At 41.0% G+C, this 25519-nt stretch overlaps 1 protein-coding gene and 1 pseudogene across 1 annotated transcript in view; both read left to right on the top strand.

Moving 5' to 3' along the window:
* Window positions 1–16764, top strand: part of STK39 (serine/threonine kinase 39) — a 230965-nt gene extending 214201 nt beyond the window's left edge. Inside the window, exons 15-16 of the mRNA XM_024756661.1 lie at window positions 4099–4163; window positions 15233–16764. Coding sequence (XP_024612429.1) covers window positions 4099–4163; window positions 15233–15307 — 140 coding nt within the window. The 3' untranslated portion in view covers window positions 15308–16764. The remainder of the gene's footprint in view (window positions 1–4098; window positions 4164–15232) is intronic.
* Window positions 16765–22932: 6168 nt separating this feature from the next.
* LOC112407372 (lathosterol oxidase pseudogene) overlaps window positions 22933–25519 on the top strand; it is a 21564-nt pseudogene continuing 18977 nt past the window's right edge.

The following is a 25519-nucleotide window of genomic DNA, read 5'->3' as shown; positions in this document are numbered from 1 at the left end:
TTTCCTAACTGTCAAAATGTGCAGAATTCGAGTAGTACAGGGAGATTGTAGAGAACAGTGTCTAGAGAATGCCTGACTTAGTTTGCCAGAGAAGTGTCACCTCTGCTGCCTGGCCTCTGGTAGATTACCCCTGGGAGACTCTTTATTTCCTTCTCTGTTTAGATTCAGGAGGGTATTGAGCATCAGCATCTTTTTCCATGTGGTTGTTAATGATATTATTACAGCTTCATAAAGGGCAGTACTTACTGTGCATTAGGCCAAATGTTATCCAAAAGAGCAAATAAGAGACTTCCAGCCCTGACAGACATTCAAGCCTGAAGTGTGATGCAGGGACACAAAAATAGCAAGAAACAGGGCTTCCCTGGTGGCGCAGTGGTTGAGAGTCCGCCTGCCGATGCAGGAGACACGGGTTCGTGCCCCGGTCCGGGAGGATCCCACATGCCGCGGAGCGGCTGGGCCCGTGAGCCATGGCCGCTGAGCCTGCGCGTCCGGAGCCTGTGCTCCGCAAAGGGAGAGCCCACAACAGTGAGAGGCCCGCGTACCGGAAAAAAAAAAAAAGCAAGAAACAGATGGCTCACACAAAGGTATCATGTACTCCCAGTGGTAGGGCAAGAGGGCCACAATCCCTGGGGCCTTAGTGAGTATCACCTGTGTCCTGTGTGGTCAAGAGACAGAGAAAGCACCGAGACCAAAGACAGTGGGCTGTGGAGCACGGAAGGGACAAGTTCAAGGAATAACACAGAGCCTGCATCAGAAACTAGGGGTTGCTTTGGCTATTCGGGGTCTTTTGTGTTTCCATACAAATTGTGAAACTTTTTGTTCTAGGTGTAAAAAATGCCAGTGGTAGCTTGATAGGGACTGCCTTGAATCTGTAGATTGCTTTGGGTAGTAGAATCATTTTCACAATGTTGGTTCTTCCAATCCAAGAACGTGGTATATCTATCTCTCCATCTGTTGGTATCATCTTTAATTTCTTTCATCAGTGTCTTATAATTTTCTGCATAGAGGTCTTCTGTTTCCTTAGGTAGGTTTATTCCTAGATATTTTATTCTTTTTGTTGCAGTGGTAAATGAGAGTGTTTTCTTAATTTCACTTTCAGATTTTTCATCATTAGTGCATAGGAATGCAAGAAATTTCTATGCATTAATTTTGTATCCTGCTACTTTACCAAATTCATTGATTAGCTCTAGTAGTTTTCTGGTAGCATGTTTAGGATTCTCTATGTATAGTATCATGTCATCTGCAAACAGTGACAGCCTTCTTTTCCAATTTGGATTCCCTTTATTTCTTTTTCTTCTCTGATTGCTGTGGCTAGAACTTCCAAAACTATGTTGAATAAAGGGGAATGAGTTTTGTTTGGGTAAGCCAGGAGGGATCAGAAATGACTTGATGGCCACTGAGTAAACAGGGTTCAGAAGCCCCATAATTTATTTTTGGAAACTAGGGTATCTTAAAACATTAAGCATATACTTGAGGAGCTCTAAAGTAACAGCCAGCCCTACCCAGCCCTTCCTTCTCAGCTCACATTCTGGTTAAGGAGCGTTTTTATTTTAGAAATCCGGGTGCAGTCAGGAGAAGGGAGGAAACAGTGACACCCATCTTTTTTAATGAGCATTGCTACTAGAAGTTAGCATCACCCTGAATTTTATGTGACATCAGCTAAATGAAGGTATTTTGTAGCACTTTATAACAAATTAGAATCAACGAAATTGAAAATAAGCGTAGCACCTGGGATGAGTAATCAGGTAAGTGGCCAGTTTTGCTATTTTTGCTTTGAGCTGAAGACAGAATTTGAATTTCTAATGTCCCCCGAGGTGTAGGGTTCACAGTTGGGGACATGGTTTCTGGGATGACTGTTTAAGATGCCAGCAGGTCATTGTTGCCCTCCAGGCTACAACTTGCTTGTAGCCATGCTCCTTGGAAATTGGCCCTACCACAGATGCGTGTCCACCAGCGAGAGGGTTGTGAATTAGTGTAGGACGCAGCTCTGCTTTGGTTGGAACATTAGAGAGCAGACTGGAAATAGATGACCAGAACAAGGCAGTAAGTCATCCACATTTACAGGGAGACTCTAATGAAAGAACTGAAATTCATGTGAAGACTTTACGGCCACTTGTGAAATCAGCCCAAATCCAAGGAACTATTAGAACACTTTTATGCTTTAAGAAAAGGGTGACTCTGCTCAGTTGCTGCAATTTTCATATAGTCAGAATGCCCTGACACCATCAGTACTGGCTTTAGTGGGCAGGATTTTACAGCAGAGCTTTTCACTCCATGAGCCAATGTTTCTTGTGTAGACTACTAGATGATTTTAGTATCTGAGATAAGTTCAGGAAACTGTGGAGGAGGCCAAAAGAAGATTGGGGTTGGTGGCCCAGGGTCTGCACATGATGTGTGTAAGTTTGCTGCGTGGGCAAAAACGAGGGAGAGAAAAAGATGAGTGGGGGAGACGGGTGTTAACAAAAATGAAACTTTGTCTGTTACTAAGATTGGAAGTATTAAGACGGCAACAGATGAAGATAAAATGGTGCTTGTAATTGTGGTTTATGAAGAGAAACAGGCCAGGGCTTCCCCTGGTGGCACAGTGGCTAAGAGTCTGCCTGCCAATGCAGGGGACACGGGTTTGAGCCCTGGTCTGGGAAGATCCCACATTGTTGCAGAGCAATTAAGCCTGTGTGCCACAGCTACTGAGCCTGTGTGCCACAGCTACTGAGCCCGTGTGCCACAACTACTGAAGCCCGCGCGCCTAGAGCCTGTGCTCTGCAACAAGAGAAGACACCGCGATGAGAAGCCCGTATGCTGCAGTGAAGAGTAGCCCCCGCTCGCTGCAACTAGAGAAAAGCCCATGCAGCAACAGACCCAACGCAGCCAAAGATAAAATAAATAAAATAAATTTTAAAAATTAAAAAAAAAGAGAAACAGGCCATATTGAATATATAATTTTTTCCCCTCCACAGCAGATGGATTAAATGAAACTAACCTGCCGAGAAATTCTTGTGTCTAGGTTTTCAGTCAACCTTAGAGAAAAATAAAATTTGCACAGATTTCTTTCTACTTACAAACTTTCTACTTGAAACACTTTTCTCAAAATATTTATGTTTACTATTTTCTCCTAAATTGTTTTTCTTTTTCCTTAAAATATTCAGATAACTTTTCAGATGCCTAATTACTGAAGCAGCAGGGGCTTTTCCTCATGAAAAATAAAAATGATGAAGAGGACCTCTCTCCTAATTTCTTCAATAGTAACTTCTCTTTCTTTGACCAATAGTACTTACCTGACATTCAGGTTTGGTCGTGGAAAGAGGAAGGTGTTAAATTTCCATCGGCATCACCTGTTGAGGATTCTGTTCATAAACAGTACCCAAAGCAAGAAAGGCTGACTTCTCAATGAGAGCATCAAATACGTCTTGGCACCACAGAGAGCAGGATGGGGTCTCTGATGAATCTGGCCAATACTAAAAACATATCTGCACTGTTGAGCTCCAATCGGACAGCCTCTAAGTGCTTGACCCTGTTCAGCCAATTCCTGTGTTGCTCAAGGTGGTACTTCACTGCTTTGACAGATCATCGTGCCCTGAAAGCACTAAAACACATGCCTGAGTCGTAGAGGTTATCTACTGTATTTTGTTGCTTTGATAAAAATGGGTGCAGAGAATTGAGTGAATTTATAGGGACAGGAGTTTGAAATGCTGACCTATTATTTCCAGAGAAATGGGTCATTGCAATACCCCTCCTCTGTTTTGTACTGCCCTCTCCTGGCTAATAGATCTCTTAATAATGAGTGTTGAGAAAAACCAGGTGGAGGAAACAGTGGGGGGCTATCATTTCTACTTTCCACTAGAAAGTAATTTCTCATTTTATTGTAGAAAACGTGGGGTCAGTGTATAGTGATTAATTCAGATGTGCTGAAGATGTAGGTTGTGGTAGAAAACGTCTTTACGAGAGTAGTTTGGTCATTTGTATGGACTTTGTAATGTCTGTGAAAGAGATGATTTTGCAGGTTATTGCATCATTAGTCAGATTTTCTGAATCAATGATGTGAAAATCCAGTTATTGGAAATAATTTGGACACTTTTTCTCCATGTTTGTATTTTACAGTGGCTGCTAATTTACAGAAGATTGTAGATGATCCCAAAGCTTTAAAAACACTGACATTTAAGTTGGTAAGTGGAAAGTTATGGAACGAAGGTAAATATTTCGCTATGCTGTGCCAACAAGGAATAATAATATCATTATTAAGCTGTTCCGTAATTCTGCTGTTGGTTTTGGGGGTGGGCATCCGTTTTTGCATTCGTCATTTACCTGGTCAACATTTGGGAAGATTTTCTGGGGTTTTTTGTTTTGTTTTGTTTTTTAATTGGAATATAGTTGATCTACAGTGTTGTGTTAGTTTCAGGTATACAGCAAAGTGAATCAGTTATACATATACATATATCTACTTTTTTTTTAAATTCTTTCCCCATATAGGTCATTACAGATTATTGAGTAGAGTTCCCTGTGCTACAGAGTAGGTCCTTATCAGTTATCTATTTTATATATAGTAGTGTGTATATGTCAATCCCAATCTCGCAATTTATCCCTCCCCTCCCTTTCCCCCCTGGTAACCATAAGTTTGTTTTCTACATCTGTGACTCTGTTTTTTGTAAATAAGTTCATTTGTACCCTTTTTTTATTTTTGGATTCCACATGTATCATATGATATTTGTCTTTCTCTGTCTGACTTAACATCACTCAGTATGACAATCTCTAGGTCCATCCATGTTGCTGCAAATGTCATTATTTTATTCTTTTTTATGGCTTGGGAACAGTTTCTGATCATGACTGGAAAGTTCCTCTTCCATGAGCGTAGCTTGTTCTTTTACCATCACATCTTTAATAAGAGTAGCCATTTGAGAAGTCTTGAAGTCTGTACCCTTTTGCTTCCAGTTTGTATGGCAACTTGACCATAAAGACAAAATTAAACTGAGTTTGAAGCAGCACTCTTAATAAAGCTTTCCTGAAGCAAAAGCCAAGTGGTTCTAACGTTTAAAAATTGAGGCCGATTGTTGTAGAAATGGTTTAAGTAATTGGAAGCGACTGTAGAACAGCCCTCTGAAGGCTAGTGAGCAATGACATAACATTTTAACTCCACATTTCAAATCACAGTAACAGATTCTTGGGGAGAGGAGATATTCCAGCAGTTTTTCTGCACTAGCAGATTTTAAATTTAAGAACTAGAGTGGCCACAGAGATACAGATACTGACTATTCTGAGGTCCTTGTGAAACTAAGAGATTGTGATCATGGCCAGAAATGGAGAGAAGTCCAAATAGTCAAAAGTGACGATTTTCCTGAAGGATTTTGCAAGCAGGATGTTAAATGACTCATTTTTTAAATTATAAATTATTCTTATCAAGGGCCAGTCTTGAATGCTGCAAGCAATTTAAGATCTAGATGACCAACACTTTGTTTTGCACAACATACTGTCTTTTTTATTTCTCGTGAAAATTTAATGGAAAATGTGCATGGCCAGAAAATGCTAAATGATTCGTTACAGTAAATGTTAACCTGGTGCTAATTAACTTTCTGGGTCTTGCTCCTCATCTAAATTCAGAGGGCCAGGCTGAGTGATAAAAGAAAAACACAAAGATTTTCACAGAAAGAATTTAGCTGAAGAAATTCATTTTGTTTTGATAACAAAAGAACATTTTAGTCAGACAAAGAGTGAGAAATTAACAAATTGAAAATTCATCTTCTAGCTTGGGGCTCCTCTGTCACCTCTGTTATGTTTCTAATTCACCTGCATCTTCATAAACATGTTTCACTTATATGAGGATATATGGATGAGAAAGATGACACCCTGTGTCTGCATTTCAAGCCAGTAGTAATGTTTCATTTTTTTTCTACTGCAAAAAAAGAAGTTACAACATAGCACCTCCTGAACATTTTCCCAATTTTGAACATGTAAACCTAGAGATAAGAAATTAAAACTTTTACGCTGGCTTATTCCCATTGTCTCTAAACTCGCCTACCTATAAAATAGGAGTAGCAACCCCAGGCCTTTCATAGTACTGAAGGTTTTGTAGAAACACCCACTATACTGTCCCTAGATAAACTATACTGTCCCTGTGCAACTGGTTCCCTGGATTCGCTCTCTTGAGTCTGTTCTTCTTCTCATCCCCATTCTCAGCCCCCTAGCGGGATCCTCTTCTGAAACTGAGCTTCCTGCCTACAACTTGCCAGCCTCCAGCTCTGTTTACTACACTGGGGCTCTAGCCCGCATAATTCTTCCTTAATTCCAAAATGCCCCAAATACTCGACTGGCTCTCCACTGTCCTCTTCTGAAACTCAAACCCTGATCATGGCTAAAGGAAGTCCTCCCCGATCAGACTTTCTTTTAGGTCCTGCTCCACCTTTCCTTATCCCCGCATTCAGTTCTTCCCCTAGTCCTCTCTCCTCCTATTTTCATCAGCTGACCCTTTGTATGTACTCCTCCCTAAAATACCCTTCTCTCCCAACTTCTCCAGGCCTGCTCTCTGTGTCACCAACACCTAGACACGTTCCAGTTTTTTCTGCCTTAATTTCACTTCTCCAACAAGCTTTTTTCTGGCATCCGATCTTGGCCTCGGTGCTCCTCCAGTATTCTCTCCCCGAAAGGTTATATTATATTGAAATTGTGTAGAATCTTGTTTGTGTCTCTGATAAGTTCAGAGGCTCCAGGCAGGCAGGGACTTCTGTTGGATTCCCTTCACGTAGTAGGGACTTGATCATAATTAATAAAATATATCAGAACACAAACCTCATTTAGGAAAATTTCTCTCAAAATGCCTTGGCCTTGCCTGTAGAAATAACAAGAATCATTGCTATTTCATGTGCATCCACCGTTTGCGGGGCATTGCATGAGGTGTTTTACCTACTTCAGCTCAGTTAATTTAGTGCTCACGAGCCTCCAAGATGGTGATGTCGTTGGGTCCGTTTTATGCCTTGGGAATCAGAGGCTCTGTGAGGTTAACTTGCCCAGGATCAAGCAGTGCAGAAGCTGGGAATTCAACCCTGATCTAGCATCACGGCCCAGTGCTCAACAACTATTCAGTCTTACAGGCGGGACCTTGTAGCCGTATGGTTTTACAGGTTTCTGTTTGTGGATTCACCTTTTGGATGACTGGACACACTTACCCTGGTTGAGACCAGATCTCCTTTGTACCTTAAGCGGAGTGAGTAATGTTGGCCTGTTTGGCGCAGGAGACCTGCAGGAGAAGCCGTGCAAGTTTTTCTTTCCCCTTATAACTTGAGAATGGATTGTAATGTGTGGCATTCTCAGTAAATGGAAATTGATGGCTTTCCCCCCAGAGACAGTTAAAGGTGTTAAATAAAGCCAAGCTCAGAAGTGACCTTCTGTTTCTGTCCGTTAACTCTCCATCCATCCCTAGTTAAAACCTGAGAGGGTTTCTTCGTGGCTGTCCGTTGCCAGCCAGTTTGAGACCCATTTGACGGAGCTCATTTGAAGTGCTCCTCGGCTTAATCTTCTGTAGGACACTAATAACATCCTGGTAAAACCACAGAGATCCAATTTGGTTATTTTATTGAAGACTACAAGATCAAAGTGTTTCGGAAGCATTTTTCCTCCTAAGCGGCTACTGCTTATAGCTTCATGTCTCAGCTGTTTATCATTTTAATCTCAGCGCTTTCTTTGCTTTCTAAAGGAGAATGTAAGGGGCCTGAAAATTATCTAAAGAGTAGTAGCTAGTATTGTGGCTCTTCACCTGGCTGCACAGTGGTTTCACTCAAGGAATGGTGGAGACACTTTAAAAAATTACGAATGCCTGCGTCCCGTTCCACATAGCCTAATTTAATTGTTCTTCGTGGAGTCTGGGCTCTGGGAACTTGGAAGGCGCCCCTGATGATTCCAGTGTTTAGCCGAGGCTGGGAAGCATTCTATTTGTAGATGACTCCTCTCCAATCTCTTTCCTCTCCCAGCTCCCGCCACAATGTAGGCTTGAAAAGGCTTGAAAAGGCCTCAGGCTTGAAAAGGTGTCTCTTATCTTATATATCTGCTTATATAAGAAGGACAGTGGCCTGAGGGGCAAGGATATTGGTTATTTAAAGAAGTACATATACTTTTTTTTCTCCATCCAATGAGATCTTTAGCTTCCTTTGACAGGTAAGATAATAAGTGAAGTATGATTTCCGTTGTTGACGTGGCTGGGAGCCGGGAGATCAGTAAACCTTCTTACCACTTTCAACGAAGTGGTTCAGGCATAGGCGGCATTTTAGCTCAAGTACTATGTGCTTTGAGTTTGACATAGCAGTATGGTTTTATCGTTGTAAGCCTCAAGGCAAGTCTTCCTAAATTTTTTTTAAGTCATGCTACCTTGCAGTTTTGTAAAGTAGGTAAGTCTTGGCTGCTTTCAGTGTGGGATTTTTAAAATCGTGTTAGTGAAAATGTAAAATGTTTCATTTGTCCTTGAAGAAACAACACAAATTGTAAGTACAGCTGACCCTTGAACAGCATGGGTTTGAACTGCACAAATCCAGTTAGACACGAACTTTTTTCAGTAAACACCTACAACAGTACCAACAACCTGTGATTAGTTGAATTCGCAGATTCAGAGGAACCGTGTTTAAGGAGGGCCAAATATAAGTTACATTTGGATTTTCGACTGCTTGGAGGGTTGGAACCCCCAACCCCTGCATTGTTCAAGGGTCAACTGTGCATGTAATTGACATCCAGTTGGTACACATTTACACGAGCCGTATAGATTTTAGTTTCTGAAGTTTAATCACATATATTGCAGATAACTATTCTTCAATTAAAAAAACTGCTGATTTCCAATGTTGTGTTAATGTCTGCTGTACAGCAGAATGATTCAGTTATACGTATTTTTTTAATATTCTTTTCCATTATGGCTTATCATAGGATATTGAATATAGTTCCCTGTGCTATTAGAGTGGGACCTTGTTGTTTATCCACTCTATATATAAAAGCTTACATCTGCTAACCCTAACCTCCCACTCCATCCCTCCCCCAACCCCTTCCCTGTTGGCAACCACCAGACAATTCTCTATGTCCGTGATTCTGTGTGTTTTGTAGGTAGGTTCATTTGTGTCATATTTTAGATTCCACATATGTCATATCATATGGTATTTGTCTTTCTTTTTCTGACTTCACTTAGTATTATGATCATCTCTAGTTGCATCCATGTTGCTGCAAATGGCATGATTTCATTCTTTTTTATGGCTGAGTAGTATTCTGTTGTATATATGTACCACATCTTCTTTATCCATTCATCTGTCAATGAATATTTAGGTTGTTACCATGTCTTGGCTGTTGTGAATAGTGGTGCTACGAACATAGGGGTGCATGTATCTTTTTGGATTAGAGTTTTGTCCAGATATGTGCCCAGGAGTGGGGTTGCTAGATCGTATGGTAGCTCTATTTTTAGTTTTCTGAGGATCCCCATACTGTTCTCTCCATAGCGTCTATACCAACTTACATTCCCACCAGCAGTGCAAGAGGGTTCCCTTTTCTCCACACCTTCTCCAGCATGTTATTTGTAGACTTTTTAATGATGGCCATTCTGACTGGTGTGAGGTGTTACCTCATTGATTTATAGTTTTGATTTGCATTTCTCTAATAATTACTGATGGTGAGCAGCAGATAGCAATTTTATAAGCATTGGTAATTAATGACTAAAGAGCCTTATTTCCCAAGGTTGCACAACTAAGGCAACATTCCCCAAAGTACAGGTAAAGCCAGAACTGAAATGATATAAAAACTAGCTGAGAGTATTAAACTTACTCCCCCTGCCGAAACTATCAGTTCAAGAAGGTCCGTGTAGCATAGCAGCTGTCTCCTGTTCAGTGTGAAACAATGGTTCTGCAAAGTGTGGTCCCCAGATGGACAGTGTCAGCTTCGCCTGGAAACTTGATAAAAAAGTGAATTCTGGGGCCCCATCCCAGGCCTAAGGAATCAGAATGTTGGGGGAGTGGGGCACAGGAATCCATGTGTTAACATGCTCTCCACGTGATCTGATGCTGAAGTTTGGGAACCCCCGTTCTAAAGGAAAAGGGAGGTTCACACTTTGTGGCGCACTAGGGTAGAACAGAGGTTCTCAAACTGCTGAACCTTTGAATCACCGGAGGAGGTCAGAAACTCCAGGTGGTGAGGAATCCTTATGATCGATGCTGGACAGCCGCATCTTCAACTCCTCCGCAGGATGTGGGCCACACCTGCTGGTGTGTCAGGAGGGATGGAGAAGTGGGGGCTTTCAGGAATCAGTACAGACACTTGAGTGACAGCAGTGGTGTTACACTGTCATACTACAGTCCTGATAACGGATACATTTTCCTTTGAAGCGGAGTTCTCAAAGTGAGGGTACTGAACTTCTGGGATTCCTTGAAACCATTTTAAGGGACCCTGAGTGTCAAAACTTTTCCTAACAATATTAAGGTGTTACTTGGCCTTTTCCATTGTGTTGACATTTGATGTAAAAGCCATTGTGGTTACAATATTAAGGTGTTACCTGGCCTTTTCCATTGTGTTGACATTTGGTGTAAAAGCCATTGTGGTTAAAGCTACTGATGTTGGCACACATCAAGGCAGGAACATCAAACCGTAGTAGTAGGCATCATCTTCAAAGCACTCATTCCATCACTCAGTAAGTAAATAAAATTTTAAGAAGTAAGTGGAACTGGCTCAAGTCCCCACTTGAGAACACGTCTTTTTAGTATTCTGTGTGATGAGGTGGGAAGCATTTCTTCAGTACTGAAGTATGATGGTTGTCTCCAGGAAAAGCACTGGTGAGTTGTTTGAGTTGTGAGCCGAACTAGCCATATTTTTTTTTTTTTCATGGAATATCACTTTTACTTGGAAGAACAACTGACAAACATTGGCTATTCAGACTAGGGATTTGGCAGACTTGTTTTTCAAAATGAACCAAGTAAGCCTGACACTTTAAGGAAAACAGCTGACAATATTTGTTGTCGATAAGAAACTTCAGATTTCAAGCAAAAACAGGATTTTAGAAAACTTCTATCTGCCACGGTAAGCTTGACAGAAACACCCCCCGCCCGACCCCCAGTACTTAAAAGGCATTTCTGATGAGCTTGGTGATGGGTAATATTAATAAATATGATTTGTTGATATTGTTTAATGTCAACATTTGGAAGGTTTGCATAGCTCAGTGATGCTAAAACATCATACACAGGTAACAGATCCATTCAAAGGTAAAACAGACCACTGTTTACTATAATAGAGTTATGAAACGTTGAATGTGATGGTTTCACATTCTACATTGCAACTAAGCAACTAAGCTTTAAGAAAATACCACTTGGCAGTCAGCCTTGCAGTGGTCCCCACGGCAGAGAGTGCAGTTGAGAGGAAGATCGGGCCTTCTTCCCTGGGCCCTCCAGGTCCTCCTGCCTTGGGGCCAGCAGGGGAGCTGAGGGGCCCGGGGACAGGCTCAGGGCTGTGTCCCCCGGCGTCCTCTCAACGGCCACCCACTGGCTGGGCCCAGGCCTTGAAGCAGCAGCGAACCTCCCTACCCCATCCCACCTCCACGACGCAGTGACGGCGACTGTCTGCACGGCTCGCAGCCCATGGAGGCCTCAGCAACTGGAGTATATATGGACACTGCCATTAAGGGTAACCAAATAGTTGATGAGGAGAAGTTTCTTTTTGTAGAAGCATTCAGCTAGCAAATAAGGAAGGAATGGTAGAATATCATCATTTTGCAGCCCCTGATGAATGAATGGATCTTGACAATGCTCACCATGGGCGTTATGAAAAGACGTGCTCCTGAATAAAAAGGAACCTGAATCTGAAAAAAAAAAAAGAAAGAAAAAATACCACTTGGCAAGTTTCGGCATAGTAACAAATGATATCCACAACTATCTGGAAAGGCTATTAAGATCCTCTTCCCTTTTCCAACTACCTATTTGTGAAAGACTGGATTTTCCTTATGCACTTTAAGGAAAACAGAGCAATAGAGTGAATGCAGATGCAGGTGTAAGAAGCCAGCCATCTTCTATTAAGCAAAACATTAAAGATTTGCAAAAAGGGAAAAAGTAGTGCCACCCTTCTCAAATTTTTGTTTTAGGAAACTATGGTTATTTTATTTTTCATGAAGATTTTATTTATTAGCACGCAGTGGGTTTATTTCTATAATGTTTAATGAATCAGTAAATCAATACTTTAGAAATAACTATTTTCTAAGATGGTCAGTACCGGATAATCTACATAAACATGTTTTATGTTTTAAAATAGATTTAGTACTTTAACATTACTAAAAATATTTTTTTATTGAAATACAGTTGATTTACAATTTTGTGTTAATTTCTGCTATACAGCAAAGTGATACATTCTTTTTTTTTAATATTCTTTTTCCATTATGGTTTTATCATAGGACACTAAATATAATAGTTTCCTGTGCTATACGGTAGGACCTTGTTGTTTCTCCATTTATATCTATAATAACTTTAACCCCAGCCTCCCACTCCATCCTTCCCCCAACCCCCTCCCCCTTGGCAACCACAAGTCTGTTCTCCATGTCCATGGGTTTGTTTCTATTTCGCAGATAGGTTCATTTGTGTCATATTTTAGATTCCACGTAAATGATACCATATGGTATTTGTCTTTCTCCTTCTGATTTACTTAGTACGATAATCTCTAGGTCCGTCCATGTTGCTGCAAATGGCATTATGTCATTCTTTTTTATGGCTGAGTATTTCATTGTATATATGTACCACATCTTCTTTATCCATTCTGTTGATGGACATTTAGGTTGCTTCCATGTCTGTCTTGGCTGTTGTGAATAGTGCTATGAACATAGGGGTGCATGTATCTTTTTTGGATTAGTTTCGTCTGGATATATGCCCAGGAGTGAGACCGCTGGATCATATGGTAACTCTAGTTTTCTGAGGAACATCCATACTGGCTGCACCAACTTACATTCCCACCAACAGTGTAGGAGGGTTCCCTCTTCTCCACACCCTCTCCAGCATTTGTTATTTTTAGACTTTTTAACGACGGCCGTTCTGACCGGTGTGAGGTGGTGCCTCATTGTAGTTTTGATTTGCATCTAATAGCGATTGAGCATCTTTTTGTGTGCCTGTTGGCCATCTGTATGTCTTCTTTGGAGAAATGTCATTTTAGGTCTTCTGCCTATTTTTTGATTGGGTTGTTTGTTTCTGTGTTTGTTGTTGAGTTGTATGAGCTGTTTGTATAGTTTGGAAATTAAGCCCTTGTCGGTGGCATTGTTTGTTTGCAAATATTTTCTCCCATTCTGTAGACTGTCTTTTCGCTTTGTTTATGGTTTCCTTTGCTGTGCAAAAAGCTTGTAAGTTTGGCTCTGTCCCATTTGTTTATAAAAATAATTTTTTTAACATCTCTAAGTCGGTACAATGAGACATAACTGTTTGGAGTTCTTGATAAAGTTTGAGAACTGCTGCGTTAAGGGTTTCTGGTCACTTTTCTCTAGATGCATGTTGCCCTCTTGAGCATTTTGCAAGCCGCAAAGAGGCAAGGACTTGGCCTTAAGAGAGAGCTAGCAAGATAGTTGGAGGAGGGAGGGCTGAGTGCCTTGAAGCAAAGCCAAACCCCCTGGCCTGTGCCTCTTTGCCAGAAAACAGAACATAGGACGGGACGTGGGCCCCCTATGCCCGTGTACCCACATAATCACTGGTTTGACTGACTACAATTCTCACTTCTATTACTCTTCACTGGAAGGATTTTAATGTTTTTATTTCTAGCCATTTTAACCTCCTGCTATTCACATTTACAAATTTCTGATGTAGCTTTCATATGCACTGACGTGCTTCACACTTGCTAGTCTGACCTCTTTGTCAACGGCAGCAGCAATAGCTTGACCTCAGATGTTTGTCAATTGTCTACACAGATTGTCTCTGCCCGCATCAGTGGGCTGAGTAAATGACGTTGTTAGCAATAGTGACAAGGAGAGAAGGGAAGTTTAGGAGGACAGATCAAGAAACAGAGGTAGTAGAAGGAGAAACTTGGTGGGGTGGTATGGTAAGCATTACAGTATCAGTATGACTGCTTTGTTCACAGTGATAAGGAAAGAAGCACTTCTGACCTTTCTGACCCTGGCAGTGCAAACAATGGAAATTGGAAATGGTATTTTACTGAATATCTTATCTGTCACGTGAAACTAGAGACATCATTAGACGGACACAAAGTTTAATATTCCTACTCTTTAGGCTATGGATAACTGCTCACACTGTTATTTTAAGGATAATTATTTTAAAATATTAAGTTATATGTTCTAATTAGCTGCTTATTTTAAAGGAAAATGCTGGGGTTGGCAAAGGACTGGTTTCTGTACGTTTTTTTGCAGCAATGCTAAGCAGCTTCACCGTGATGATTTTGGAAAGGGCTTCGTACCCTGGGAAACTAATTGTTTCAACAGTAATTTAGCAGGCAATAATTTAGGCCAAGAAAAGGTTTGTATGGCCCTTTGGTAATTAATTGCCCATTCCCAGGCATTCATACTTTCTTCACCCCACTCGTAGTACTTACATAATGTCCAGTTGTGATTTTTGTACTACAGAGTGAAGAGGCAACTTAGAATGGTGATCTGAGTACTCTGTGTGCGTGTGTAGGAGAGGGAGGTCAAAAAGAGGAGAATAAGCTGAATTTTAGGGCCAGTGAAAGCTTTGATGGGCAATGGCTTATTTGCAGTTTCTTTGGATTTTGCAATGATAAAGTATTTGGCACTCTATAACTTGGTAATAAATAATATGTCCTAGATTATTATAAATTGTTTATGGAAAAACTTGTTATGGTACCTTTCCGTGTAAAATTTACACATATGTTGTCTGTCATGAGCTGTTCCACTACTTGGTGACCCCTTTTATTTTGGCCAGTTTGACAAAGGAAGTGATTTTGATAAAAACCTGTTAGATCTCTTCTGCTCACTTTCATAATATTCTTTTAAAAGTAAAGCATATTTAAAAGCATTTTACTTAGTTGTTGAGATTGTGTATGTACCTTCTGCACAGTCCTGTGGTTCATAGGTGGTTCCAGTGGTGGTGTTTTCACGGGTAACAAATCCCTTCTGTACTGGAGGTCCAGATTTCTCAGGGTAGTTAGCGCCCAGTAGTCACTGAAGGATGTCTCCTGGAAGAGACGGGACACCTGGCCCCATGAAGACGGTGCTTGGATCTGCCGTCACACGAACAAGTCTGTAAAAAACCAGTAGCCACCAACCAGCACTGAGCGTTTCTTTTTCCCTTTTCAGGCTTCTGGCTGTGATGGGTCGGAGATTCCCGACGAAGTGAAGCTGATTGGGTTTGCTCAGTTGAGTGTCAGCTGATGTCTGTCCCTTGATGTCGCCCTGATCTGCCATGCCTCCCCCCAACCTTTCCCTCCCCTGCCACTTCCTCCCACCCCCTAGCAAAATCAGAGGATTGTGAAGAGGCCGGCTTCAACATAACGGGATAAAAAAGAATTTTTTTAAACTTAACAACAACACTGAGTTCTGCTTTATTCTCTAGCAACCCACAGTATGAGAACAAGCAACCACCACAGCTGCACGACTGTTGCTCATTTTTCCAAAAGCTATTTAATAAATACCCTCAGCAGTCAATTCGGATCTCCCTTACGTGAAAAGAATCTGAAACACACTCAGGTGGTCCTATTTATTGGCAACGAAAGGAATTTTTTCTATCAGAAGCCTATCTCTTCTCTCATTGTTGTCCTTCCTTTCTGTTATAATACTTTATTGTACATCTGACAATACTGCCTCTTCTGTTGTATTTAGAAATTAATATAAGATTTATTAGCCGAACTTGAATTCTAGTTTTAAAACTGACTGTGAATTTTATTTTTCATATATTTATGCATTACACACCTTAGCTAGAAGAAAGAAAAAACCATTTTTGATTATATATGCTTCTTGCAGTTACTCTCTTGTTATTTAAACAAAAAGTTTCAGGTCTATCTTTGGAGTATTTATAACTTGTGAATTTTGAAATGACTGAATTAGGAACTAGGATGCTTACTCTTTTTGGTTTGCCTGAAAACCAGTCCACAAGCTGATTGTCTCTTGGGAGAGGGAGGTGCCTTGCAAAAACAAAAAAAAACTTTCACATTAAGAATGGGCCTGAGGCTGCTTTACTCTGGAATAGTCTCAGCTCTAAAATTTCCTCTACGTAATGTGGCATATGTAAGTTTTGCTTCCCTGGGACATTTAGGATGCTCTATAAAACGTTGCCATTCTATTAGATTGCTAATTATGTACCCACCTCTGATTTGACATCTCCTGAAGTGATAGGATCTGTCGTTCCAAAGGTGACAAACTTGAAAATATACCAGAATCCGTGTTTTACTTGAAATTCTGCAGAATACCCAGATGGAGTGAAAAATAATAGAAAGGGTTTTGTGCAATGACCAAAAGGTAAAACGCTGTTAAGTTTCAAGAATAAATACTTTCAACCCAAATAGCCCTCTGCTTGACTATACATTATGGAATAGTAAACCTTAGGATTTTCAAAATTGGAGTCTAAACTTTCAGGGAGGTGGCTCCCAGATGGTAGCATTTGCTCTTTCCTAGCTAACCCTAGATATGGCAGCTCTTTAATGTACTTTAAAAAGCAAATATATATTACTAAGGACAAAAAAGTTATTTATAATTGCCTTGTCATAATTGTTAAGGTGTTCTAGAGCCATTTGCATACAATTTAATGTAATTTCATTCCATTCTATTGTTTACACAACAATTACTCAAAGATGACTGCAAAGGTAAAAGGAAAATAAAAGTGTATGATTGCACAGAGGTAGTGTCACATTGTTTCATTCCTCCTCTAGGCAGTGTCTGCATTGCTGCAGTGATATTTAGTGCTTTCATAAAATGCCTAGTGAGAATTAACTGGTGAAAAGTGCCCCGGAGGAAGACTAAGGCATCCATCAGGCATCCGTCCAGTCAGAGAAAATCAGGTATGACAATTGCTTGATAAAAGAATGAAAGACAAACATTCACACTCCATGTAGACAGTCTGTCTTTAAAGCAAAAACCACAGGGCTGCAGGGGACAAGTGAGAAGAATTCCTTCCATCTGCTAAAGCAGGAGTGGTTACAGGACTTGTCCAGGGCCTTTCAGAGCTTCCTGCAGAGCTGGCCTCCTAGGGCCCTGGCTTCCTGACATCCACTGCACAACTTGTGGCCAAAAACAGTATAAGAAAAGACCCTCATATTCTTCTCAGAATAAAACGTACATGAAGAACTGTAGAACTCTCTTTTGCAATATAGTAAAGAATAATGCTATATTTTCTTTACACCCATATTCCCATATCTTTCCTAATGGTATTTGAGGGAGCTTACATATATTTATATACCAAGATACAGACTTTCAAATACATAAAGAAATTAGGATGAAGGATCAGTAAGATTTGGCTAACAAGATGAATACAAGTATGAAGTTAGGACACAGAAGTTCATGATGAGGTCCTGCATCATTGCTAGAGCAGCACACAGATTGGGATTAGAGCTTCCAACACAGCAACAGTGAAGAGGAACACTTTTTTTTTTTCCCTCAAGGAGAAACACGATTTTTCCTAGTACTAAACCCTGAGATGAAATTCTTCTTGGAAGTTTGAGTTATGTATTCAGAAACTTAAAAACTCTCAAAGCACTGATACATATATCGCAAGTTTTGAACACTTACCCTTTCTAGTACTTTCTGCGGGGGCCCAGATGTGTAGGGTATATGATAGGAAATGCTGGTCAGCCAGGAGCTGAGAGTGTGATCCAAGCTGTTGCTCTCACTTGTGGTCTAGAAAGACATAACACATTTAAAACTGAGTGGAATGAGTGGGCTACGTTTCCTTTAGGCAATCCTCTGTGACTGTTTCTCCTAATCAGGCTTTTGATGAAACCTGACACATTGTGATGGTGCTCACTGGCAAAGACCTAAACTTCGCTAACACAGATATTTGGCATTATTTATTTGGACAGCTTCACATGCTTTGACAAACAGGAGGGTTTACACTTCTTCGTAAAATCAAGGCACTCACATCTCATACCTAAATACGTACAAAAACTGCCCCACATCCCATGTGTCTCTACTGTGGTCAACTTGCAAAGATCTAAAATAAAAGGAAGTTATCATTATCTCTTTTTTTTTTTTTTTTGCAGTACACGGCCCTCTCACTGTTGTGGCCTCTCCTGTTGCGGAGCACAGGCTCCGGACGCGCAGGCTCAGCGGCCATGGCTCACGGGCCCAGCCGCTCCACGGCATGTGGGATCTTCCCAGACCGGGGCACAAACCCGCGTCCCCTGCATCGGCAGGTGGACTCTCAACCACTGCGCCACCAGGGAAGCCCCAATATATTGTTCTTGTATGAACAAAATGGTTTTCTGTATATAAGACAGCTTTTAGAGACACCTACAAATCGTGTGTGATGAAAACTTAATTTCTTTTTCCAAATAATTATCTGTGTAAAGTTATAAATTTCCCTATGTGTTGTTACATACATGCTGGTAAATATGGTATATCTTCATGCCTCTTCTTCATGTGGGAGTAGGGTGAAGTAGCAGTCTTTAGGGGAAGAGCCAAGAATTCTCTCAAAAAACAAATCTAGTCCCATATAGAATCCTAGCATGGGAAATTTTTATATCAGGATTTTCACTCATCTCAACAGTGCACCTGTGGTCTATTTTGTGTTGAGCAATATACCTTCCTGGTGAACCCTCCAAGTTAAATTGGTAAGCAGAATCTACAGTTAAGTAATTAAATTACAGAGATGGTGAACATGAGCTAATTAACATTGGAGGACTTCTGCCCAAAGTTAGGATTTGCATTTGATAGTAAATAATCTTAGGTCTTCTTTTGCCTTAGAGGTGTATTTGATAAGAGAAGCTGTCACTTAGTGAGGCCCATTAAGTTTGTGACAGTACAATCATATGATCAGTTTAAAATATTTATCCATTCATATAGCAGAGAGCATGCTTCTACCTCATCCAAAAGTGGCTTTAGCCAGTTATGATACAATTAAAGGAACTCAAATATATCCCCATTTTTCTGCTGCACACATTTATTGTCTAATTTGTTAGGAAATCCTAGCCCACTTCGTACTCTCACCAGGACATTAAGGGGCAGGTTGGGTTTAAGTATAAGTGGTGTGCCAGGGTGGGTGGTACTAGAAACTACCCTCAGGGCCAGAATGTCCCAACCTAGAACTATGTAATGCTTTCTAGGGTTCTAAGTTTCAAGAGGTCTATTACTAGGCCAAATAGGCATAAACAAATGGTTTTCAAATGACAATTTCCATTGTATATTGGCATGAACTAAAATTTCAAGTAATGAGCTTTGATTATACGAGAGTGTTTCCTTTAAGCTGATGCAATACTTCCTAGAATTAGCTGCTTAGGATGTACACTACGAAGAATGAGTAAAATGTTTAATGCATATAAAGAGTGGAGACTGGTGCTTCCCTGGTGGTGCAGTGGTTGAGAGTCCACCTGCCGATGCAGGGGACGCGGGTTCGTGCCCCAGTCTGGGAGGATCCCACGTGCCGCGGAGCGGCTGGGCCCGTGAGCCATGGCCACTGAGCCTGCGCGTCCGGAGCCTGTGCTCCGCAGCGGGAGAGGCCACAAGAGTGAGAGACCCGCTTACTGCAAAAAAAAAAAAAAAAAGAGTGGAGACTGTAAAGGCATATTTTACAAATATTAAGTGACTGACTCCCTCAGGGACCCTAGACACAATATCAACACCCAAAAACACCACATGAAAGGAGCTGGCACTCCACTGGAATAGACACGCCATAAAAAACAGTCCAAAGTACCTGTTTCCAGAAGGTCCCAGTGGTTGCCTCAGTGCTATTTTGCCACAGAGAAAAAGCGTGGTCCAATAACAGGGATGTTTCTTTACCTGTCTTCTTATACCTTGCTCAGCAAACCTAGTCATGGCTGGTTTGGGGCCCTAAAAAAAAGAAAAATTTGCACTGTTAGCATACCAGCTACTGTGCATCTATGTCAAACCAATGGATGCTAAGAAAGGTACATAAAACTTCCCCACATGAATTGTAGCATACAAAATGAGCATCATTGGCTGAAGAGGTTTGTTGAACCTGTATAATGCAGCTTATAACTCAAAGGGCAAGGAATATTATTTAAAATTACCATCTTATGCTATTATTTGAATTTGCTACAGAATGAAGACAGGTATTATTGTTTAGGTAAAATGTTCAGTAAACTAATGAGTCTATAATCTGGAAGAAGTAGGATAGTGCCCTTTAAAAAATGGTATAGAGGGCTTCCTTGGTGGTGGAGTGGTTAAGAATCAGCCTGCCAACGCAGGGGACATGGGTTCAATCCCTGGTCCAGGAAGATCCCACATGCCACGGAGCAACTAAGCCCATGCACCACAACTACTGAGCCTGCGCTCTAGAGCCCGTGACCCCCAACCACTGAGCCTGCGTGCCACAACTCCTGAAGCCTGTGCGCCTAGAGCCTGTGCTCCGCAACGAGAAGCCACCGCAATGAGAAGCCTGTCACCGCAACTAGAGAAAGCCCGTAAGCAGCAGTGAAGACCCAACGCAGCCAAAAATAAAAAACTAAATTTTTTTTAAAATGGTATAAACAACACTCCAGTCCAACCTCCACCCAGATGGACAATTTGGTATTGAACGATTCTGGCAGCAGCGCTTAGATGTGTAAAGTAACATTACGTTCAAAATTAGCAGGTGCTCAGAGTGAGATTGAGTACATTCAGGTAGATTTTTCACATACAAAAGTAGTTTTCTTCTCTCTGCAAACTCTATGGGATTCTGAAGAAAGAAAGAAGTGAATTAAGAGGAGGAGATCAAGATGGCAGAGTAGGAGGATGCAGAGCTCACCTCCCCCCTATGAACACATCAGAAATACCTCTACATGTGGAGCAATTCTCACTAGAAACAAACTGGAGACTGGCAGAATGACTTATACAACCAAGGCTGTGAGAAAGATCCACACAGAGTCAGGCAGGAAGAGGGGAGAAGCAATCAGGTCAGGACCTGTGCCCCTGGGAGGGGACACAAAAGAGGAGGGGGATTACACAGCTTCAGAGATCGTCCCTGGGGAGTGAGGGGTCTGAACCACATATCAGGCACCCCATCCCTGGGGTCCAACACTGGGAGGAAAGATCCCCTTAGCAGGTTTGAAGGCCAAGGAGACTGACAGCAGGGCTGCTAGAAACCTAGACTACTCTTATGAAATGTGCATGCATGCTTACTCCCTCAACAAGGCAGTGGAAGCAGATTGAAATGACCCAGGATGTTGGCTGGTTTTCTGCAACTGCCCCATTGCAGGCCCAAGGCCAAGCTGAGCACCCACTGTGGCCCCTCTTGCTCTGCAGAGCAGCTCCACACTAGGGCAAAGGCTGCTGTAGCTAAGTGCATAGCTGTCAGGGACAGAGTCTGCTCAGACCTGGCAAGGCATCCATCCTGGTGTTCACAGGGGTGAAAGATCAGTGCTCTGGTGCCGGGACCACCCCAGTGCACACTGTGGCCCCTCTTGCTCCACAACACAGCTCCCCGCTAAGGCAAAGGCTGCCGCTGCTGAGCAGAGTATGCAGTCGTGGAGGATGGAACCAGCTTGGACCCAGCACTGTATCTGAACAGGGTGAGGATGGCCATCACTGGCACTTGCAGAGGCAGCAGATTGGGAATGATCTGGAGCTTTGACTGGTGTGGAACAGTCAAAGCAATGGAACACCCCAGCTCACACCCTGGCCTGCACGGGACACCTACTCCCGCAATGCTCCCCTGCAGGGCAAAGGTGCCCATGCTGGGAGGGAAGAGAGCACACACTTAGAGGGAACATTACCTGACCCTCAGGGCTTCTGCTCCAGCAACTTTAGACCTTTAGACCCGCCCCCTCCCTCGATAGGGTGATGTTGGCCACTGGGCAGAGGAGAAACCCCCTGTCACACCTGGCTCTAGCTCTAGCCCTCCCCCATCTCTGCCATCTCCAAGTTCCACCTCCTAGCAAGGTGATAGCTGCCAGCACACCTGGAAGAGGAATGTGACTTATGCTCACTTCAGATCCAGCTCACCCACAAAAGCCACTGGGCACATGCAGACTGCATAAGGATACTCCCACACAAGGACACCCTGTCAGGACTAGGATAGGTAACTGTTTCATCTAATTTCATAGAGACAGAGAAAGATAAGCAAAATGAGAAGACAGAGGAGTTTGTTTCAAATAAAAGAACAAGAAAGAAAAAAAACCTGAAAAAAATGAATGGAACAGAGATTGGGGCTTCCCTGGTGGCACAGTGGTTAAGAATCCACTGGCCAACACGGGGGACATGAGTTCAAGCCCTGATCTGGGAAGATCCCACATGCCGTGGAGCAGCTAAGCCCATGTGCCACAACTACTGAGCCTGTGCTCTAGAGCCGGCGAGCCAAAACTACTGAGACCGCATGCCTACAATAAGCCACTGCAATGAGAAGCCCGCGCACTGCAACAAAGAGTAGCCCCCGCTCACCACAACTGGAGAAAGCCCGCGCACAGCAACAAAGACCCAGTGCAGCCAAAAAAAAAATTTTTTTTTAAATGAATGAAACAGATAAATGATTTACTGGATAAAGAGTTCAAAGCATTAATAATAAGATGCTAACTGAACTAGGGAAAAGAATAGATGAACCCAGTGTGAATTATAACAAGGAACTAGAAAATAAAAAAAGAACCAATCAGAACTGAAGTATATGATAACTGAAGTGAAAAACACACTAGAAGGAATTAACAGCAAACCAACTGATACAGAAGAACATAGAAGTGATCTGGAAGATAAAATACTGGAAATCACCCAATCAGGATTGCAAAAAGAAAACAAATTTTAAAAATGAAATCAGTTTAAGGAAACTCTGGGACAACATCATGTGTACCAACATTTGCATTATAGGGGTCCCAGAAGGAGAAGAGAGAGAAAAAGGGGTTGAAAATGTATTCAGTGAAATTATGGCTGAAAAGTTCCTGAATCTGAAGAAGGAAGTACATCCAGGTACAGGAAGCAGAGAGAGTCCCAAACAAGATGAATCCAAATAGATCCACACCTAGGCATCAAAATTAAAATGGCAAAAGTTAAAGAGAGAATTCTTAAGACAGCAATAGAAAAGCAACAAGTCACATACAAGGGAACCCCCATAAGTCTATGAGATGATTTTTCTGCAGAAACATTGCAGACCAGACGGGAATGGCGTGACATGTTTAAAATGTGGAAAGGGAAAAACCAACAACCTAGGATAATCTCCTCAGCAAGATTATCATTCAGAATTGAAGGAGAGATAGAGCTCATTGTACTACACCAACCCTAAAAGAAATTTTCAAGGGTCTTCTCTAAGTAGAAAAGAAAAGGCTATATAACAAGAAGTTAGAATCTATAGGAAAGGAAAATTCCCACTAGTAAAGGCAAGCACATAGTAATGGCTGTGGATCAACCACTTTAAAAAGCTAGTACAAAGACTGAAAAACAAAGAATTGTAAAATCAACTATAACTACAACAAACAATTAAAACATAAAGATATGAAATATGACATCCAAAACACAAAATGGGGGGGGAGGGGAGTAAAAAACAGATCTTTTAGAAAGTATTTGAAATTAAATGACTACCAGTTTAAAACAAATAGATATAGGTATAGGTCAACATGTATGAATTCCATAATAATCACAAATCAAAAACTTACAATAGATACACAAAACCTAAAGAGAAATGAACACTAAGATACCATTAAAGAAAATTATCAAACCACAAAGGAAGAAAACGAAAAAGAACAGAGAAGAACTATAAAACAACCAGGAAACAATTAACAAAATGGCAATAAGTACATATGTATCAATAATCATTTTAATACAGCCACTATGGAGAACAGTATGGAGATTCCTTAAAAAACTAAAACTAGAACTACCATAGGACCCAGAAATCCCACTACTGGGCATATATGCAGAGAAAACTATAATTCAAAAAGACATATGCACCCCAGTGTTCATTGCAGCTCTATTTACAATAGCCAGGACATGGAAGCAACCTAAATGTCCATCAACAGATGAATGGTAAAGATGATGTGGCACATATATACAATGGAATATTAGCCATAAAAAGGAACAAAACTGGGTCATTTTTAGAGACGTGGATGAACATAGAGACTGTCAGACCAAGTGAAGTAACTCAGAAAAACAAATATTGTATATTAACGTGTATATGTGGAATCTGAAAAAATTGGTATAGATGATCTTATTTACAAAGCAGAAATAGAGACACAGACATAGAGAACAAACGTATGGATACCAAGGGAGAAAGTGGGGGAGGATGGGATTAATTGGGAGATTGGGATTGACATATATACACTAATATGTATAAAATAGATAACTAAGAAGAACCTGCTGTATAAAAACTAAAATTCAAAAATAAAATTTGTAAAATGAGGAAAAAAGACATAGAACGGCTGACGAGATTAAAAGACAAAATACATGTATATGCTGCTTACCAGAGAGTCACTTCAGAGCTAAAGGCACACACAGACTGAAAGTGAGAAGATGGAAAAATATATTTCATGCAAACGGAAATGACAAGAAAGCTGTGTCAGCAATACTCATATCAGGTAAAGTAGACTTTACAACAGAGTCTACAACAAAAGACAAAGAAGGGCATTATATAATAATAAAAGGATCAATACAAGAAGGGGATGAAACATTTGTTAATATATATGCACCTACTATAGGAGTACCTAAATATATAAAGCAAATGTTAAGACATAAAGGGAGAAATTGACAATAATTGTAGAGATTTTTAATACCCCACTTACATCAATGGATAGATCAACCAAACAGAAAAGCAATATGGAAACAGTAGTTTTAAATGACACATTAGACTAGTTGGACTCAGTAGATATTTATAGGACATTATATCCAAAAACAACAGAATACACATTCTTTTCAAGTGCATTTGGAATGTTCTCCAGGACATATCACATCCTATGCTACAAAACCAGTCTCAATAAATTTAAGACGATAGAAATTCTATCAAACAGTTTTTTCCTGACCACAGTGGTATGAAACTAAAACTCAATTACAGGAAGAAAAATGGGGAAAACACAAACACATCAAGACTAAACAACATGCTACTAAAATAGATAAACTAATAAGGACCTACTGTATAGCACAGGGAACTCTACTCAATACTCTGTAATGGCCTATTTGGGAAAAGAATCTAAAAATGAGTGGATGTATGTATATGTATAACTGATTCACTTTGCTATACACCTGAAACTAACACAACATTGTAAATCAACTATACTTCAAAAACAAACAAACAAACACTAGTGGGTAAATGAAGAAATCAAAGAGGAAATAAGAAAATACCTCAAGACAAATGAAAGTAAAAGCACAACTTTCCAAAATCTTTGGGGTGCAGCAAAAGCAGTTCTAAGAGGGAAGTTTATAGTGATAACAGGCCTACTTCAAGAAACAAGAAAAATTAGAAATAAACAACCTAACATCTAAAATAATTTATAGGGCTTCCCTGGTGGCGCAGCGGTTGAGAGTCCG

The sequence above is a fragment of the Neophocaena asiaeorientalis genome, unplaced genomic scaffold (genome assembly GCF_003031525.2).
Source record: "Neophocaena asiaeorientalis asiaeorientalis breed wild unplaced genomic scaffold, Neophocaena_asiaeorientalis_V1.1 scaffold6, whole genome shotgun sequence".
Classification (NCBI taxonomy): Eukaryota; Metazoa; Chordata; class Mammalia; order Artiodactyla; family Phocoenidae; genus Neophocaena; species Neophocaena asiaeorientalis.
The sequence above is the reverse complement of the archived record's forward strand: the minus strand, read 5'-3'. Positions and strand labels throughout refer to the sequence as shown.